This window comes from Pempheris klunzingeri, chromosome 12 (assembly GCF_042242105.1).
Source record: "Pempheris klunzingeri isolate RE-2024b chromosome 12, fPemKlu1.hap1, whole genome shotgun sequence".
Taxonomy (NCBI): domain Eukaryota; kingdom Metazoa; phylum Chordata; class Actinopteri; order Acropomatiformes; family Pempheridae; genus Pempheris; species Pempheris klunzingeri.
The window spans coordinates 14,358,031-14,377,211 of record NC_092023.1 but is presented as its reverse complement, the minus strand read 5'-3'; the positions used below and the strand labels follow the sequence as shown (position 1 = coordinate 14,377,211).

At 42.0% G+C, this 19,181-nt stretch overlaps 2 protein-coding genes across 2 annotated transcripts; both read right to left on the bottom strand.

The window, feature by feature from the left end:
- cdc5l (CDC5 cell division cycle 5-like (S. pombe)) lies at positions 1 to 6,685 on the bottom strand. The gene is made up of 19 exons (XM_070841352.1): positions 6,491 to 6,685; positions 5,946 to 6,049; positions 5,434 to 5,595; positions 5,070 to 5,197; positions 4,701 to 4,800; positions 4,419 to 4,545; positions 4,206 to 4,297; positions 3,767 to 3,911; positions 3,438 to 3,629; positions 3,143 to 3,291; positions 2,889 to 3,060; positions 2,500 to 2,664; positions 2,242 to 2,322; positions 1,728 to 1,979; positions 1,513 to 1,620; positions 1,322 to 1,411; positions 1,082 to 1,213; positions 725 to 805; positions 1 to 413 (listed from the first exon to the last, which is right to left on the bottom strand). Exons 1-19 carry the CDS (start codon positions 6,533 to 6,535, stop codon positions 300 to 302), a joined length of 2,439 nt encoding a protein of 812 aa, XP_070697453.1. The 5' UTR covers positions 6,536 to 6,685; the 3' UTR covers positions 1 to 299.
- A 2,227-nt stretch (positions 6,686 to 8,912) lies between these two features.
- Positions 8,913 to 17,170, bottom strand: napba (N-ethylmaleimide-sensitive factor attachment protein, beta a). The gene is made up of 10 exons (XM_070841036.1): positions 17,003 to 17,170; positions 13,811 to 13,890; positions 13,144 to 13,260; positions 11,251 to 11,297; positions 11,082 to 11,159; positions 10,911 to 10,966; positions 10,258 to 10,342; positions 9,781 to 9,885; positions 9,459 to 9,527; positions 8,913 to 9,065 (listed from the first exon to the last, which is right to left on the bottom strand). Exons 1-10 carry the CDS (start codon positions 17,098 to 17,100, stop codon positions 8,913 to 8,915), a joined length of 888 nt encoding a protein of 295 aa, XP_070697137.1. The 5' UTR covers positions 17,101 to 17,170.
- Positions 17,171 to 19,181: the final 2,011 nt, after the last annotated feature.

Below are 19,181 nucleotides of genomic sequence, written 5' to 3'. Positions count from 1 at the left end.
TTTGTCATTGTTGAAAAGAAACTTTATTGGTCACTAATACAGAAACACAAGGACAACCGAGCATGCTCGAAACTCAGCTTGTGATATCACAGCAACATGGAGGCAGGGATTTTCTCTGGAATTTTCTGCGATAATCGACAAATGACAGAAGCATTCAATAAGACGACTCAAAGGTCTGAAGAACGAGGAAACTTGTTTGTGTTTCTCAGAGCAGCTGTTAGCTCTTGATATTAATGTCTCGATGAGTGAGTGTGTATGTGAGGCATGTGTGACTGATGTTTGATTAACGTGTGTGTCTCTCAATATTTCTGCACACTGTTGACGATCGCCTCCCTCTCCATCAGCAGCTCTCCGTATCTCTGCTGAAGCTCCCTCTCTCTGTCCATCTGCCTCTCCACGTCCTCCCGCAGGGCCTAAAACCAGATATCAAACACTGTCACACTAAAACCTAAACAACTGCAAGAGGATAATCGACTGATGGTTTTTTATGATCTCTGATCTGCTCATTCCTTCCACACAATTCACCCTCACAAACAAACATTTAATTAATGGATTTCAGTCTATAATAGGATGGAAAATTGTGGAAAATTCCTAGTTTCTTTAGTCTTCAAAATGCTTGTTTTGTCTCACAAATAGACTAATTTGCAAAGAGATTCGATGTTTGAATTTTTCACATTAGAGAAAATGGAGCCAACGGTTTGGGAAGTGTGTGTATTTGTATTACCTCTTTTCTCCTGGGAATTGCAGTATCCTCTTGCTTCTTCAGCTGTTTGAAGGTTTGGAGCTCTGTGGCTGACTGCTCCACCTGGTGGCCACCATGAATATAACATTAGTATTATTCATACAATAGTCTTATCATTATTTCTAAGAATCACACAGTTTAAACACCACTGTTATCTACAGCCTGAGAGCAAACTGGCTACAAAGTTCCATCAGTTCAGTGTTTAATATTTAATCACAGATAAACTATGAATGAAATACGGCACTCCATGTCCATGCAACTGGAGAATAAATATGTGAAGATATGTGGGACCTTATTACACAAGTAAATCAGATTTGAAATGATTTTCATGGTCAGTACCTGTTCCCAGAGTTCACTGTGCTGCTTCAGGAGCCCCAGGGCTCTGGACTGAAACCCGCCCAGCAGGATTTTGAGTTTCTTCTCCAGTTTAGCTGCTTTACGGGCCTCCGCTGTCATGTGGCCACGGTTCACCTGAACGGAGACGGATAACGTTTAGAGCTCTTATGTAATCATAAAGATATAGCAGTGTTAAAAAGGAAAAGGCCCGTTAGCTCTCCGTGTGTTTATGTGCTTTCATACCTCTAGTTTTTTCTCCAGGCTTTCAATACGGTCTTTCTTTGATGCCAGGTTAGCTCTGGTGTACCTGTTCTGAGTGGGCAGATATAAAACCTGCAGAAAGAGAGAGAGGGAGGCCGACCAGATGAATCAACAGCCAGTGACCAAAGGTTGATTTCACTTGAGGATGAAGGTAGCTGAGGGTGGATGCTTACCTGTCCATAACACTCCTCCCACACCTGGCTGTAGGCCTCCATGCTCAGATCACCGTGGCCCATTCCTGCCTTCACCACCTCCATTTCGGCTGCCAATATCGCCTTTGCCTGTTTATTAACATGCCACACAGGTACACAACATCATTAATAACATAGTTATATAATAATAGTCTACGGTTCTGATGAGAAAACGATGCTGGCGATGTGTGTTGTACCTGCTCCATCTCCTCTGTGCTGATTGGTTTGTAGGTGTGCGTTTCCAGGTACGCGATATGTGACGCGTTGTTAGATGTGGAGGTTGGGCCTCTGGTTTTGCCGCGCTGCAGTTGACTGGCCGAGTTGCTCGACGGGTGGTGCAGGCAGTCGTGGTGCAGCATTGTGATCATTTCCTGTTTGATCAGCTCCTCAGCCAGCTGGAGGTCTAGGAGCGGCTCCATGGAGGCGGGACGGAGGACGGACTCGTTTACCTGCAGAGACGAGCAGTAACGACGTGGTAACATTATAGTAATAGGAATGAAAGCGCTAAAGGTCATATCCTGGATTATTCCAACACTGAAACAATCATAAAACAGACAACAATTACAGACAGGATGTTTTACATTTCTACAGCAAGTTTTAGTTGAGGTGAGACAGAAAAAACAACACAACCTCAAAACAGAACCTCTTTTTCTATATTAACATGATTAAACAACTTGATGAAACCCTCTGCAGATGAGTGTGTTTTGTTACCTCCGTGGGTCTGGGGAGATTCCTCTGAACAGAAGTGTGTCGCAGCTTCAGCTCCTTCTCCCTTTCTGCATCCCGCTGAGCCTGACACACACACGCAGTAAAATATTAAAGCTTTATTTGAACTACAGGTATACACACAAGGGTATACATTTGGTTAAAGTCATTAACGATGATTTCACACACTTAAGAAAAGCATGTTGTCCCCTAACCGTAACTCTGAAGTGCTACAACGTTGTGTGTGTGTGTGTGTGTTCTTACCTGCTTGCGTGACTCTATGTCTGCAGCGTCCTCTGTGAACCCCGTCTCTGTCTCCGTCTCCTCGAGTTCTTTCTCTGCGTTTTCAGGAAGAACGATCTCAAAGTCGTTCTTGGGAACAGGGAGTGACATGAGGCCCTGCCTCAGCTGCTGCAGGCTTTCCCTTTGCTGTGTGTGAAGGGAGAGAGACAGCAGTTTATTCATTTTACTACTACTAATAATAATAATAACAACATCCTCATAATATGTAATAATAATAATCTCAGAAGTCTCTTTATTATATAAACATACTTTATGGCAAACTTACAATAATGTTTAAATTTCATATATTCAGATGTTAGTTTTGTATTTACAGCACTGCATGTGTGTGTAAGGAGTGTGTGTGTGTTTACCAGGTGTTTAGCGTATGCAGGGTCAGCCAGTTGCTCCTCACTGTTAATATTCAGTTTGTCTCTCAGCGGCGTGCGGCTGGGGGTTAAACCCGGGGTCACAGCCCCGCGTGGGGTCATCCCTCCTCCAGCTTGAGGGGTCATGCCCTCTTGCCCCTGTCCGTGTCCTGGGGTTCTGTTAGCGATACCATGATGTTAACATTTACCGTTTGGTGTTTAAATGCTCAGTGTTGGATCGGCACAGACGTCACAGTCACCTGAATGGAGTACTGAGAACGGTGTTGGGTGTTTGTATCTGCTGGCGCTGCGGTGTCACTCCACTGAAGTCGCTCTCGTGCAGCGGAGTGTTGAGGCCTCCCTTTAGGGGGGTGTCAATGTTGGTCAGAGCCATCAGGTTCTGGGCCTCCTGAAAACACACAGACACACACACACACAGAAGTGAACACAAAATGCAAACATCAAAAGAAGTGTATGTAAACTGAGTATCATGAGGACACTTGCGATTTGGAAAACAAAGAATTATTTTTCAGACATTTTCTACGAGTCTGTTACCTGCAGTATCCTGTCCTGGACAGCAGGGGTGCGTGGGGTACGTAGCCCCGTTGCCATGGTGTTGGTGATGCTGTACTCTGACAGGAGGGCAGAGGAGGCAGAGTTACCACTTTCACTCTCCTCGGCAGCTTGACGAGCGACCTCACTGGCGACACCCAATTTGACGACTTCCTCCAGCTCAGCATCACTGATCTACAAAGAACATTAGATTAAATAAAAATAAATTAATATGATATCTGCTAAAAGAGGATTCATTCAAAATACTGAGTGTACTCTTACACATTTGGAGGAGATTTATAGAACAATAAAGGTGAAGTGTTGGTGTCTACCTGTGGTGCAGGTAGAACAAGTTTGGAGCGTTTCTTGGTGAACTCAGCCACTCCGCTCGTCTGAAGGATGGCTGATGGGAGATCGCTCTCTTTCTTCTTCTTGATCTTCTGTTTATCTTTCTTTCTCTCCCTCTCCTCTTGCTCACTACACACACACACGCAGAACAGACGAGGGGCGACCATAATTTAATTGTCTCTGTGTTTGTCCTTGTGATGCACACTATCAATGCATCAATCATGCTCATTATGTGTGTAACCCTTTAACATTGTATTTGTCACTCAATGATCTGTATATAATATATAATGACATATATAAAGTATGACCGTTGTTTAATGCTTATGGATACGTCTTTATTGTGCATTTACAGTACTTTTGTATTAGTATAGATAAGCCTGTGACTGTATGTGTGCATAAAGTGTAGTATGTAATGTTACTAACTTGCGTAGTTCTCCATCCAAGTGCTGCTGTCTGAGTCGTTTGAAGTTTGGCTCCAGAGGGACGTACTGCTCCATGCTGGTGTCATAGAAACCCTTAAAGCAAAGAAAATACACAATCATTAAATTAAAACAGTAAATGGAGCCCAAATGATGAAGTGGTGTTGTGGGATTCTGTGCAAATGAATGAAAACTGAATGAGATGGATAGTGGCTACCTGTGCAGGTTTCTTTTCGAAGGGGATTTCAGCATTATAGTCTACTCCTCTCTTCTTCTTCCTCTTCTTCTGAACATCGATCCCTGCGGCTCTAAGCTCTCTGCGCTTCTGCAGAGCTGCCAACCGTCTGCAGCAGAGAGTGGGGACAGTTATACTTTTTAGTACTTGTCAGCCACTTTGAAGGCCTTTCCATCCAGCTACAGCTGCGAACAGCCGGCATGAAAAAAAGAGACTCAATTGGTAAAAATGGTGTGTTTGTGTGCGTGTGTGTGTAGATCTAACCTGGCTTCCTCCAGCTGTTTCTCTCTGGCCTTCCTCTTGGCTTTCTTGCCCTGAGTGTTGGCCAGTCGAGCCCTGGCCTCTGACAGCATCTCCAACTCATCTACAGATAAGGAGACACACACACGCAAATTTGATCTTGTTAGGACACGTATGATGCAGTTATGCTAAAATAGCGGTTTCCAACAATCACAGACATGAAAGAGCACATGAAAACAATCACAACTAGAAATGTAAAATACCACTGTTAGAGCAGATAAGTAAATATTCTAAGACCCAGGGTTCATATGGTCCCTTGTGCTGGATAAAGTTCAAATAAAAGTGTTTGGAAAAGTCAGTCTCTCCATCATGGTCTTAAGCGTGTTAACATACCTTCGTCCATGTCCACAGGGTCGGGTCTGGCAGGTTTAGTTTCAGGATTTGGGTCAATCTCTCCTGGTTTTAACTTTCTGGGGTCGTCTCCCACTTCCTCCTCATTGTCTCTTTGCGCTGCCTTGTCTCTACACACACACACACACACACACACACACACACATAAACACAAAGACACGTACATTGTGAATCAGTAGTATTTGCAATCACCTTCATACACTACACTGAAACTGAAATTGCTTCCAGTTCTCCTACATCCAAGATCAAGGCTCTGGGGGAGTCTTCTTGGAACTTAATGATATGATCAGGAAAGTTAAACGTATGTAGCGTATAAACGTGTCTAAAATCATTAAAAAAAACCTACAGCAGGTATTCATAGTGCTCTAGACACTGGGCGGCGGTGCGTCCTATGATAGGAGCGATGGTCCTCCACTGAGTGGGCATCAGCTTGGCCAGATGAAGCAGCTTCTCCTCCTCTTCTCTGGACCATTCTGTTTTCTTGATGCTGGGGTCCAACCACTCGTACCTACAGACAGACAGACACAAAGCCAGGGCACAGAACCCAAAGTAAACGGGTAATCTAACTGAGATCAACAACTGTTGTGCAGGAGAGATTCAGTGTAGCAAAAGAAACAGGCACAGAGAGACACATAACACACATCAGGAAAAATCAAAGACATTTCAAAAAGGTTCCAAAATTAAGTTTTAATCCATCCGAGGTGTTCTCAAGTGCTGGACTCTATAGCTAATACAATATAATCATGTACTGACTAGAGATAATACCTACTTCTAGAAGTCCTGCTGTCACCTTAAACTGAATGAAGCTAAGGTTTAGGAAATGTGTTTGCCGATGCATGTGTTTTTATGAAGCCTCACCATCTGGCTTTACACTGTTTGGCAGACTTGCGGTGCAGCAAGGAGGCGATACGTGACCACTGGTTTTTCCCATATTTCATCACCGCTGCCTTGAGGATCTCATCCTTGATTAGATGGACACAAACGCAAACACACATTCAGGAGCGTTATCTTGTCACGTCTTTGACCCAATCACCCACTCGCGGTCAGGTTAAATGCACATAAACACTGATGCTCGGCAGAAGATTAAAAACATGAAGCACATTGACAAATGCTCTTTATTTCACGCTGGCTCACTTGCTAACAAGTCTTGCAAGCTGCAGTAATTCTTGCCAATGACAAAGCCATCGCAAATGAATACATACGTTACTGTTTAGACTTATTCAGCAGCACAAACGCAGTACACTAACTCTTTCGACATAGCTGGAAGTAACACAACTAAACAAAACTTGCTAAGAGGTCTTAATCCCGTAAAGTTAGCAGCTAGCTTCGTGCTAACTCTGACTCGTAGATTTACTATTGCTGGTTAGCATCGTGCTAACGCAGCTAGCCATGTAAACACGTACCTCGGTGTTGCGCCAGACGCCTCCTTTAATCATAATTCGTGGCATCTTGGCGGCTTGTTGCTCTTCACTCCCACGGCAAAACTTTTACAAAGAACTCTCGACCCGTTCTGGAGAAAACGGGCGCTCACAGGTCACAGTAAAACTAAAGCCAACACACACAGAAATGTGAGGGATCGACGAGCGTGCACCACACCGGAAGCTCCCGTCGCACACAGATTAGATCGGTACATCCGGGAACTTCAACTCTCCACAGGGACGGCCCTTTCTGGAGGGAAACAAACGCTGCAGACTTTAATGTAAATTAGCGGCGCAAAACAACGCTAATAGAAAACTACCGGAATTAAAGTACTCAGCTTTGAGCCATAAAACCCTTCAAATCAGATCAGATCAGAGATGTGGGATTAAATCCTGGTGCGACCAACTCCACAGCATCTCAATGACGTAGCGTTATGAATTTAAATAGGCTTGTTCAAGTGTGGACGCTGTTTCCGTCTATGTGGGACGAGGGTTTGTTTGGATGAACCGGCACAAGTTATCAGATTCAGGATGTGCTTTGTTAATGCTTTATTCTAGCAAACACAGTGTTAAATTTATAAAGATTTACATATCTTTGCCCCTAATTGGTGTTGAAACAATTTTGGGGAGTTAAGGTAAATAAAATCAAATTAATAGCCACAATGATGACATACAGCTGAAATAAATATCACAGCACAATCATTTAGTGCCATATTACTTTATGTATTATACAGTTGTACATGTAGTCCTACAGCAGTTCTATTCCTCACCATTCTTGTTTATAAAATTAGCACATGGTTGATATAATGCTCATCCCTGTTTTCACCCTCATTTATTAAGTACAATATTACCCTCTTGTGGTTAAAGTGGTTAAATATACCTGCACTTGCCAAAAACTTGGCCCTGCAGTATAAAAAAGTTTCATGTTTACATAAAAACATTTTGACCAATATTTCATTTCAGCCAGAGGCTCCAGCTGCTGTCACCACTCACATGCACTCCACGCTAAAGCAATCATAGATTTATTTTACCGTGTTACAGGTCAGAGTTGCTTTTAATCTCTTTGCTCACAGTTTTTCAGTGGAGAAGTTAAGGATACTGGACGACCCCTATGAAACTAAAACCCCCTTTGAATGAGACATGGATTAAGTCATTTTAAGGGATAAAAGCGCTAAATGTTGTTTATTTTGTATTCAAATCAATCAATCAGTCATGTTTAGTCCAGACTGATGCTGAACTGTCCCTGCTGCAGCATGACAACATGGCCTTTATTACACAAAGTGCATTCAGTGCTACAGTCATGATGGCTTTACAACCCCTCACTGCTGTATGTAACTACTTCAAATAAAGTCCAACCAACTATTGATATTCGTACTAAATGCCTGAAAGTACACGAAAAAGCCATCAGATATCTGGGGCGATGATGTTTTTATTTCAACTCGGTATCTGAGGTACATATTTACTGATTACACACAAATGATACCAGGCTACATGTATGTTCTTCACACGTTAGCACGACACGGAGAACATTTACATCAACATGACAACAGACATGCACAAACAAGGCAGAGACGGGCGTAAGCGCGGGCGGCTGACTGCACCGACCAACCGTTGGCCAGAACACAAAGAACCAACCAATCACGAAGGGTGATAGTACTGATTAGACGGGGGCGTAGGGGTGAGGAGAGGACGAGGGGAGACAGAGGAATAGGAGGAGGAAGGGGAAGAACAGATGAGGAGAGGAAAAGAAGGAGAATAAAAGAGGAGAGGAGAGGGGCTAATACCTAAAATATTAAGACAGGTCGTAACACTGAGCACCATAATAAACAATAAATAATATTTTCAGTATTGACAATAAATATCAATAATCTCATAAATAACATTATCATCCCTTTTCAGTAACATATATCCTTAAATCTGATATGAGCTGCACACTTTCCCATCAAATGGTATTATTTACCGTACTGCAGTGGACACACACACTCGCACACACGCTCTCTCTCTGTCACACACACACACACTCACACACACACACCTTTCACTCCCACTCTTTCTCTGTAACTACAATTCTGTCCAGTGTTACAGGAGTAATACTGTAGGACCAGGGGCACAGGCTCATCTAAAGGTGGTTTAAAGGTGATGCTTAGCTAGTTGGGGGGTCACATGCAGACTGATATGTACATCTGTAAACTCCCTCAGTCCCTCCCTCCCTCCCTCCCTCCCTCCCTTGTACTCCCCTTTTCATCTCACTGCCTCACTTTCCACCTTCATTTTGACTTTTTGCTCACCAGAACACACCTTTACACTCCCTTCCCTTCTTTTAATTCCTTATTACTCATTTCTGATCTTTCCTGTCTCTTATACACCCCCCCCACCCTCCCCCTCTCTCCCCTGTCTCTAAATGTGTCTATTTCAGGTCCCCGGCGTCTCCCTGGATGGTCTTTTTGATGCGGAGCAGCATCGTGGTCAGCCACTGGTCCAGACGAGACACCGAGTCGAACTCTTTGACGGCCTCCGTGAACGCCTCGCTGTTCTGCTCCTCGTGGGCTTCTAGGAGTTTCTGTGGCAACACAACATGAGACTTCACTGGACAACGAGTGATGTTTTGAAAACAGCACAGTGTTTTAAACCCACATGGTCATATTACTGCTGGGACGAGGAAATGCTCACATGTTTAATTAAAGGAAATAGTTAATTTTTTATGATCAATTTTTATGATCAATTTTATGATCATGGGCTGCTGGTAATAGCAGCAAACAGGTTCTTTAATACAATGTTTATTCACACTCATTAAGTGGAAAAAATCATCTTCTTTATGACATGATAAATACACTTTATAATTGCTTTGCCAACCTAAATCACCCTTTAATACATTGATGCGTTAGCTGGAGCCGTGCATGGTTACAAATGATGTTAGAATAGAAATGGGGAGAAAAGACGAAGAGACATGTACCTTTAACAGTTTGAGCTCTCTGGAGTCTGAGAAGGCTGGAAACATCTCCTCATACTTCTCTATGGCCAACTGAGACACACACAGGCACGCACACAAGTGTGTTCATATCAGTTCCATTTCCAAATATCATCATGCAAGACATGGGAACATTTTACATTGTTTTCTAATATTTTACAGAACAAACTAGACCAGACAACAATGGGCACATTAAATAAAAATATTAAGTAAATGCAGCCCTAGTGTGCATCGGCTTGCATGTGTACAAGTGGCTGTGTGACAGTGTGTGTGTGTGTGTGTGTGTGTGTGTGTGTCTATGTGCTACCTTGGCGTTCAGTTCATCCACAATGAAATGACACAGTGAAGCCTTGAAGAAATACTCTTTAGCGTTGTACTTCAGCAGAGGATTGTCCATGGTGCTCATAGCAACCTGAACACACACACACACACACACACACACACACACACACACACACACACACACACACACACACACACACACACAATTATTGACATATTCATTCTCATAATCTTATAGGCTTTAACACGTACAGCACATACTTATTATGGTTGCACTGTGAAGCGCTTGTCACCTTTAACTTTCACAAAACTTCTGTGTAAATCAGGTTTATTCATATTGCAAAGACCTTAATTGTCCCGTTACACTTTACAATGTGATCAAATAAAATGACAGCACAAACTACAGTCACTGTGTGATTTTGAGTCGAACTTTTTTTATTATTTACAAATATTATTAAAGGGATGTATTAAAGAGAGGTGTGTTAGTGTATTCAGCGGTTACCTGTTCATAGATTTCAATAGCTTTCTGGTACTGCTCCAGCTGAGCACTGTAGTGTCCCACCTTCAGAAGACATTTGTTGGCTGAGCTGAAACACACGCAAACAAGGAAACCATTCAGTTAACAGCTAACATGAGTCTTACTTGTGTGTCCACCAAAGAGGCTTATTTGCCAGGCTGAGCTTCCACACAGAAGTCTTGTTTAGATGATGTATTACTGTTCTGTAAAGGCCACCAGGCTTTGCTGTAATAAATCTATGGGAGCGGGAGTGACCACCTCACTGCACCAGTCAACACTATTTATTAGTGCACTGTCATAGTTACATTTTCATTATCAATCAACTGTAAACAGACAATTATTTTCTCATTTACTCTTAAATAATAATTAATTATTTATTGATCTTTAGTTTAGAAAAGTCAGAGGGGGACATGTTCAATTCTTTTTCTGATTTTTGTCTGACCAACAGTCCAACACTTAGAAGAAATAACATTACTGTAGTAAAAAAAAGGAAAAGCAGATTGGAGAATGTGGAAATCAAATGTTTGCAATTAGTGCTTAAAAACTGACTTAAACAATTTTCAAATTCAAATATGTATATATATGTGTGTGTGTGTGTGTGTGTGTGCATTTTGTATGTCTGAGTTTGGCACATGTACCTGTTAGATTCTTCTCCCTTGTAGTAGTCTGCTGCCTGCTCATAGTGGGCAATGGCCTGACAACAAAACACACAAGTCAGCACAGACGATCATCACTACACAAAATTATATTATATTACACAAAGACGTTTTTTTTTTTTAAATCAGGGATTTATTTCCCTCTTGGCATACCTTCTCGATATCAACCAGCTCAGCCTCATAAATCTCTGCTATAGTGATGTGATGTTTGGCTGCGATGGTAAACCGACCCTGTAACCAACACACACACATACACACAGTATTTTTCACAGATAAGAGTGATTGTAACAGGAAGGAGTTCAAAGGTTGAGGCAGAGCTTACCATGTCAGTGTAGATGTCAATGGCCTGATTTAAACAGTTGATGGCCTCTGGAGGGACACAGATAAGAGGGAGAGGAGGGATGTTAGAAACACAAAGAAAACTGAAAACAAAAAGAGTCTGCTGTAGCTTCCGAGTCTGCTCAGTCGAATTAAAACTGTCTCAGTTTCCTCCCCCTGTGACTGCTAACCTGCTAACCCTCAGTATTTTATTAAGCTCATCACAGGGAGGCAGGAGGGCTGTTGCAACATAACCCAGATATCAATTTTCCTAGAGCAACCCAGGGACTCGTTTAAATCCTCCAACAATGCCCCCTCAGGGTCCTGCTCTGACTGAGAAGAGAAGTGAAATAGAGGCTTCCTCTTCTCATCGTGTGAGGCTTCTCGGTGTCGTAGTTAGCAAGAAAAAGAGGCAGCCAGTCACTGGCGGTGGAAGAAATACTCAGATCTTTCACTTTAAGTAAAAGCAGTAATATCACAGTATAGAAATACTCTGTTATAAGAAAAAGTCCTGAAGTAAAAGCATTAAAGTACAAGCAGCAGAAATGTACTGAAAGTACCAAAAATAAAAGTACTCATTGTGCAGTATGGCCAATTTCACAATGATATATATGATAATTTTGGATTATAATTATTGATGTATTCTTGTGTTCATCATTTCCATGTTGCAGCTGGTAAAGGTGATTTTTCTATAATTGTATTACTGGTTTCTTTCCTTCTCCTTAAGCTCAGGTCTATGATCAACACTGTGAGAATGTTGTGTGTGTTGTTGGGATGCAAATAAAATATAATAATGAAAAAATTGAAAGTCAGTGAGCAACGGGCAAAGTACACTAACTAACTACAAATATGACAGACAAATCCTGTTTGTTACCACATCTGAAATGACTACTAAACAAAGAATTAAAACTCCTCTATGTATTGTTAGACAAAGTCATTCGTCCCATATTCATTCCACATGTTCCTGCCGCAATATTTCGAGACTCCAGACCTCAAACCTCTCACATTCCTCACAAATGATAACTATGAAATCAGGACCGCCACAGAACCAGGTCCACATGCTGGATGGATCTGCATGTAAAAAAATATCTTAAAGCATCACTAAAGACAGACAGAGACAGACCTGAAGATCAGTGAAACTTGCACAGACTGGACACAGCACACATTGAGAATGATTTCTGTCGACATACAAGTGTGCTTTTAGTTTTAACAACTGGACAATGCAGTTAATGCAGAGGAAGGACAACACAGTGAACGACGAGCGGACCACAGTTAGTGCTAGCACGCTAATTCTTGCATGCGCCTGTAGCAGTGCAGATACGGACGCCCATCAATAAACAATTCGTCTCCTCCATTAAGGAGGAAGGGATGAAGAAACTGAGAAAATAAGAGTTGTGGGTGAAATGATGGGCGGAGAGACGTGACAGTGAACCCTGCAGAGAGAGCTGGAGCTGCAGTAAGTGAACTTGGTGGTGTGAGACTCATTATCCCACTAACATTGTGTTTGCAATGATCTTAAATGATGGAGATTGGATCAGAAGGCAAACAAATAAAGTACCTCAACAGCACATAGACACATTATTTTAACTCCCAGTTGATATAAATCTATGATTTTATCTCCTGATTGACAGCAGCAACCTGCCAAGACTGGTACTCGCGTCGTCCAACAAGGTCTGATAAGATGTGATGTCCAAACCCAAAGTATAATCAGCCCAGTCATCAGTGTATCTAATCGTTTATACACTTTCAGCTGCCAAACAATGTCTGATGTTTTTGTCCTATAGTGATAAACATGATTTAGGTCAAGTATCAAAGGTCCCATTTGGGATTAATTAGAAACTATATGACTGGATAATTGAACTAACTATGTGTGTGTGTGTAGGACAGCAGTGCTCACCCTGTGGGTCGGCCTTCTTGTAGGCATTGCCGGCGTCGACGAAGCTGGTGGCGGAGTCCAGTTTGTTCTGCAGCTGCATGTGGAGCCGAGCGGCCTGACAGAATGCATTCCCTGCAGCTAGACACACACACACACACACACACACACACAGGCACAGTTTGAATAGGCCAACTTTAAGCGAATGCAAGTGTGATCCAAATTCAGTTTCTAGTTGCATTTGACCAAACATTTCTCATTTTTTAATTTTCATCCTCTCTGGTGTACATCAGGCAGCAGAACCATCAAAACACACATCTAAACGGCTAAATTCTGCTCAGCATGAGCTATTAATAGTCACATCAGCACATAGCGCGCACACTGTTTTCTGCAGCGATTGTCGAATGTCTTACTTGTCCATACAGTCCTGAATTTTCTTATCTGAATCCACCGTATGTGTACAGTGTGTCTAAACTCCTGTCGCTATACGTGGTCATATGATGCTCTCTGCAGGTGGTGGCATCATTTACATCCTGTTAAAATGTGGATAGAAAAAAGCGTCCAAATGTGTGTGCGATTGTGTGTGGGTGTTTGTGGGGGATGTTTGTTTATTTGTGTACAGATTTGTATGTTTTTTCTTTTTTCTTATGTATATATATATTGTGTGTGTGTGTGTGTGTGTGTCACCTACCACTCCAGTTCTTTGCCATCTTAAACATGTTGGCTGCTCTGGCATACATTTCACAGGCATCCTCCACCTTGTGGTTTCCCCTACAACACACACACACACACACACACACACACACACACACACACACACACGATCTTAATAACTTCATAAGCTTAATCCATAACAATACATCATCGTGTATTTTGTCAAATAAAAGTAGCAGAGTACAAAGAACAATATTAGATTCCAAATTGAACATTATAAAATAGGAGAAAATGGAAATACTGAATCAAAGTCCTTCAAATTGTACTTGAGTAAATGTGCTTAATGACATTCCACCACTGGTCCTCCAGTAAGAAAGAGTATTTTAAACTAACAAGCCGGGTCGTCTGGCTGAAGGACACCACCACACCGGGAGGGCAGCTGAGGATACACTCACCCTGCAGCTATAACTCTAAAATCTAATATTTTCCCTCCTCTGTCGAATAAATCTGGTGTTTTTTTTTTTTTTACTGTAGTATGAACAGAAAGAAAACTAAAACTGACTTCAGTTTCATATTTAACTCTTGTTTGACTCAAATCCAGGCGACTGTACATCTGATCCGTGGCCGTGTGACTGCAGCATGAACTAGTTCACACAGTGTTTACATCACCCTCCATGGGACAGAGCTCAGGCTTTGTAGCTGCGAGTCCATTTGATGAGGAAGAAACACGTGAAGGGCAGTAAATCAAGCAGGAAGAGAGACATTTTCAATTGCACTGCATAGACGTGTGTTTTCATTTGCCTTGAGAGAACCGTGTCTGTTTCATGTAATTTACAGCCATTATTGAATTGATGAGGTTAACATCCCGCTCTCTGCGCAGTCCTAGAAAGGGTTGAGGGATGTTGATTTACTCCATTTTGTTGTTTACGAGAACTTGTTTTTACTTCATGTCAAAGTGTGACAGTCAGCATCTTACGCTGGAAAGTTTCTGTCTGCCGGAGAAAAACATCATGACCCAACAGAGACATTAAGACATTTAATGCCAGTGAGGATGATGCTGCATAAGGCTGGCATAGCTCCTCTTACGAAGGAACAGAATAAATATCACATGCTTTCAACATGTGTGTTAAATGAAGGGTCCCCACATCCTCCAGAGGAGACAGGTTGAGTATCGCAGCTCAGTGTTTGGTTCCTGCACCAGGCATCACAGTTACAAACAGCATGGAAAGTACATTTCTAGCTTCTACAAGTTAAATTAAATAATGTCGTCGGTCAAGATGAACACAGAAATGGTAATATGTCGATGAATCTGCACATATTCTAATATCATGCATGTCCATTGGTTTTATCCATGATATATGGTGGATCGTCACAACCTGCCAAAACCACTAAATGACCCCAACTGAGTCTGCCTCATCACTTCACTTGGGGCTGAGGCTCATTAAATAAACATGCTGGTCCTCATAAGGGGAAAACAGATGTGACCCATTTCAGGTTTGAGGACAACTGCCTGTTTACGGAAGATATTACCAATATCAGTGATTTTCTATATCATGAAGAGGTCAAATGTGGACACAGATTTGGACAAGGTGGAGGTGGTGGGGGACTTTCAAGATAGAGGGGAACATTATGCAGCAACTAGATCTGTATAAAACCAGTTTGGGGTTTAAAAACTCAAACTGATGAACTCTAAACTATCTGAACTGTCTTCCTGATGCATATAAAGGTCTGAGACCTTCATTATATCTGCATCTTCTGGAGCCTCTTACTGCTGCTCATGGTGCACCACACTTACTCTGTCATGGTTAAAGACTTCTTTTATCTCTTTGCAAAATAGATTATATATTGTCTGAGGTTATATTTATGGTTTTCTTTCATATTTGCTTGTTGTTATTCATGAAAATGTATGTTTTTGTAATCATGGGTTATCTTTAAGAATGGAGCACTGTCAGTTCTACGATTGTAAGAATCAATAAACTGAATTAGGGCAGCAGCCAATAATTACTTTCATCGATTAATCTGGTGATTAAAAAAAACAACAAAAAAACAATTAATTGTTTACTATTACACAATGTCAGAAAGTGGTTAATGGTTATGCCCCATCACAGTTCCTTAAAGCCCAAAATGACATCTTCAAATGTCTTGTTTTGGCCCATCAGCAATCAAAAAACCAAATATTTTCAGTTTATTATAACATAAGACAAAGAAAAGCAACACATTAAAATCTGTTTCAGTAATGTTTGGGATCTATTTTGTGTGATTTTACTCTTCTACCTTTATCTTCAATTTCTCTCCATGCAACATTTAAACCATTATTGTATAAAATATAAAATATAAGGTTTTACTATAGTTGAACATAATGATGAAGTATAGATGATGGCTCCATCTATCTATCTATCTATCTATCTATCTATCTATCTATCTATCTATCTATCTATCTATCTATCTATCTATCTATCTATCTATCTATGTTTTACTTGTAAACATCCGCCCCTCCCACTCACTAATGCGACCAGCCTACTCCCATCCGCTGACACACACACACCTAACAAAACGAAAAAAAAACCCAAAAAAACACAACCCCCGCATCATCACCACCACCACCACCACCACCGTGCACACCGGCCGCTGGCTGCGCTGCTCTCGCCGCCTCCCTGCATCTCTTTCCCGGCCTCTCGCTCAGTACGAGCCCGCTCACATCCCGCAGCAGCAGCAGCAGCAGCAGCAGGAGGACGAAGAGGAGGAAGAGGAGGAGGAGGAGGAGGCGAGGTGCCACATTTACATTCGTGACAGGCCACAACACGCAGGCCACATTATCTGCGATGACAGCTCAGATTTTATGCAGCAGGCCACCGAGTACAGGCGCTATATGATAATCCTTGGATAAATCTTTGAGAAGGACACAGTGTCATAGTGAGAGCTGCCTGCTCCTATAGGGATGCACTGAATAAATTATAGGAGCAGCCTGTAACAGATGAAATAGAACATACAGGGTTTGATCAGGCCTCTAATGCTCATTAGGGCACCGCAGAAACGCAGTGTGGCTGTTATAGGTGTGCTGTCATAATTATATTATAGAGATTTATCCGACAATGAGAGCAGGAGCACTTGGCAGGCTGCGATGGGCCCTGCGTGCAGGAATCTCCCCTCCGTGCCGAAATGAAAGAGAGAGAGAGAGAGAGAGAGAGAGGTAAACAGACTCAGAGAAGAAAATGAGAGCATCTTTTACCCGAACATCCCTCCGAGGAAGGATCCGGACGCTTTGACCTTTTTGTCGGCTTCAGCCATCAGCTGCATGGCCTCCTTCTCTTTGCCGGAGTTGTCCATGGCGAGCTGGGTCTGCCGCTGGGAAACAGGAGAACAGGCCGATATTCCGCAGTGGACGGAGAGCAGAGCAGAGCAGAGCAGAGATGAGGAGATGAGGAGAGGAGGGAGACGTCTCTGCTGGTGCTGATGCTGAGAGGCTGCAGCTCTTCCTCTACGGAGAGAGAGAAAGGTCATACGCGGCTCACTGCCGCCATCTGCTGGAAAGAACAGGGAAACCAAATGTGTAGTTCAAATACAAACCCTTATACCATACCCAATAATACCACTACTACTACAACTAATAATGATGATAATAACATAATAATAACAACAACAACAACAACAACAACAACAACAACAACAACAACAACAACAACAACAATAATAATAATTATTATTGTTAAATAGGACCTGTTTCTTCAGTATAATTTATATATTTGAGAATTAACATTTTCCTGAAATTTCCAACTAGTTTCACTCTTTACAATGAACAGATGAACAAATGATCCCTCGGGGGCAACAGAGCCCCAGATCAAGCTGAAACACAAACATCTCTGACATATAATCACCTTAAAGCAGCAGTAATCAATATTTCTAAGGCAACGGTGGATTGCAGCAGTGCAGCGCCTGCTCTACAAGGGGGACAGAGAGTTATGATCTCAGCACTGTGGAGCGTTTCAGATGGACACACACACACACACACACGCACACACACACACACAGACGACTGAGTGAATGATAATGTTACTCTGTCAGCTGGTGAGGCGATGATGTCTGTGTTGTGGTTACAGCTTGTTTCTGCTGCCCCCTGGTGGCTGTTTGGTGCTGGGCACATAGTGATCAGTGGGGTTTTTCCCCCACTGAGCTAAAAGAGACTAAACGAGGAACCCATTCATGTTACATAGAGCTATTGATCCTTTTTTATTACATAAAATATTGATCAATATTTTATGTAATAACAAAGGAGCTTTAAATCCTAAAGGTTTTTCCATTGGCTATATAATTACGTTACATTTAGAGTTCTACTACATCCTTTGTATAAACACATTTTTTTTTAGAAAATACCTTGACATACGTGGTATCTTTGGAAACCTTGTAATCATGGGTTAGAAAAGAAAAAATAAGTTCGCGCAATGCTTGTCTGAGCCACAAACAGTGAAAAAAGTAGTAAGAAAAATGCAAATAACTTAGTAACATATTGTGCAAGTGTGGTAATAATTGTACTGCCAGGTAAATGAGCAGTCGAGCAAACACACCACCCACAACAAGCAGAAAAAACAAAAGACATTGAAAATACACATAACCGTCCTCATTGACATTGACAGGCAGAAACTTCATTGTAGTCCAACAGAATAATGACAGACCATCTCTCAGCTTGAAAACCCTCCTCCACCTTCCTCCCCCGTCATGACTACAGCACACCGCCTCTCTGTGAAAGCCCACACTATCGTGATCGCACACAAAATCACAGCAAATGAACACGAATGGAGGGGGCCCGCGTGGATGTGACTGACAACGGTAATTGCCTCCTCTCACTCGCCTCATCGGTGCATCTTAAAAGTTAAATACAGCTGAGACCTTGGACAGTGGCACTGGGAATATAAACTGATCACACTTCCTTTTTAGATCAAATATTTTTAATAGTCTTTCAAATAAAATAGCATTCAGTAAACCCAGGAAACGATTCAACTGGGAGAGAACTCCAAGACAATAAAGCATGCTCAGTTTAATGGCTAAAGCAGGGGTGCGTTCAACAATGCATTTTGTTGGAGAACCTCAGCCACTCTGCAGACTCGAACATGTTATTAACAAATCGTTTTTAGCTTAAGTTGTGGTAGAATAGTGAGGTACTTTAATGTTAGCACAGAGTTAGCAGCTGAGTCTAAAATGTTGCCACTGAAACTGCAGAGTAGGCTTCCTTTACGAGGTTGGGTGCAGGCCGAGGCCAAGATTGTTCAGTGTCAATCGACAGTGGTTTAAATTTTGAAGTATTGGTTCCCTGCAAAAAGTGTTGTTGAACACAGCTTACGCCTTAGTTGTATTAACTCCAGAAGAAAAGCAAAACATGGAAAATGCTCTGACAGATATTTTCTGGAAGCTCA

What these genes read in the sequence shown, in the direction of transcription:
- napba (XM_070841036.1), bottom strand. Translation starts at nt 17,100, where the DNA reads ATGGACAACTCCGGCAAAGAGAAGGAGGCCATGCAGCTGATGGCTGAA. An exon ending in GATGGCAAAGAACTGGAGTG is followed by an intron (nt 13,261 to 13,810) that starts GTAGGTGACACA and finishes GTGTGTGTCTAG; the next exon opens with CTGCAGGGAATGCATTCTGT. An exon ending in AAGGGAGAAGAATCTAACAG is followed by an intron (nt 10,343 to 10,910) that starts GTACATGTGCCA and finishes CGTGTGTTTCAG; the next exon opens with CTCAGCCAACAAATGTCTTC.
- cdc5l (XM_070841352.1), bottom strand. Translation starts at nt 6,535, where the DNA reads ATGCCACGAATTATGATTAAAGGAGGCGTCTGGCGCAACACCGAG. An exon ending in AAACAGCTGGAGGAAGCCAG is followed by an intron (nt 4,546 to 4,700) that starts GTTAGATCTACA and finishes TCTCTGCTGCAG; the next exon opens with ACGGTTGGCAGCTCTGCAGA. An exon ending in TTGTTCTACCTGCACCACAG is followed by an intron (nt 3,630 to 3,766) that starts GTAGACACCAAC and finishes TGTTCTTTGTAG; the next exon opens with ATCAGTGATGCTGAGCTGGA.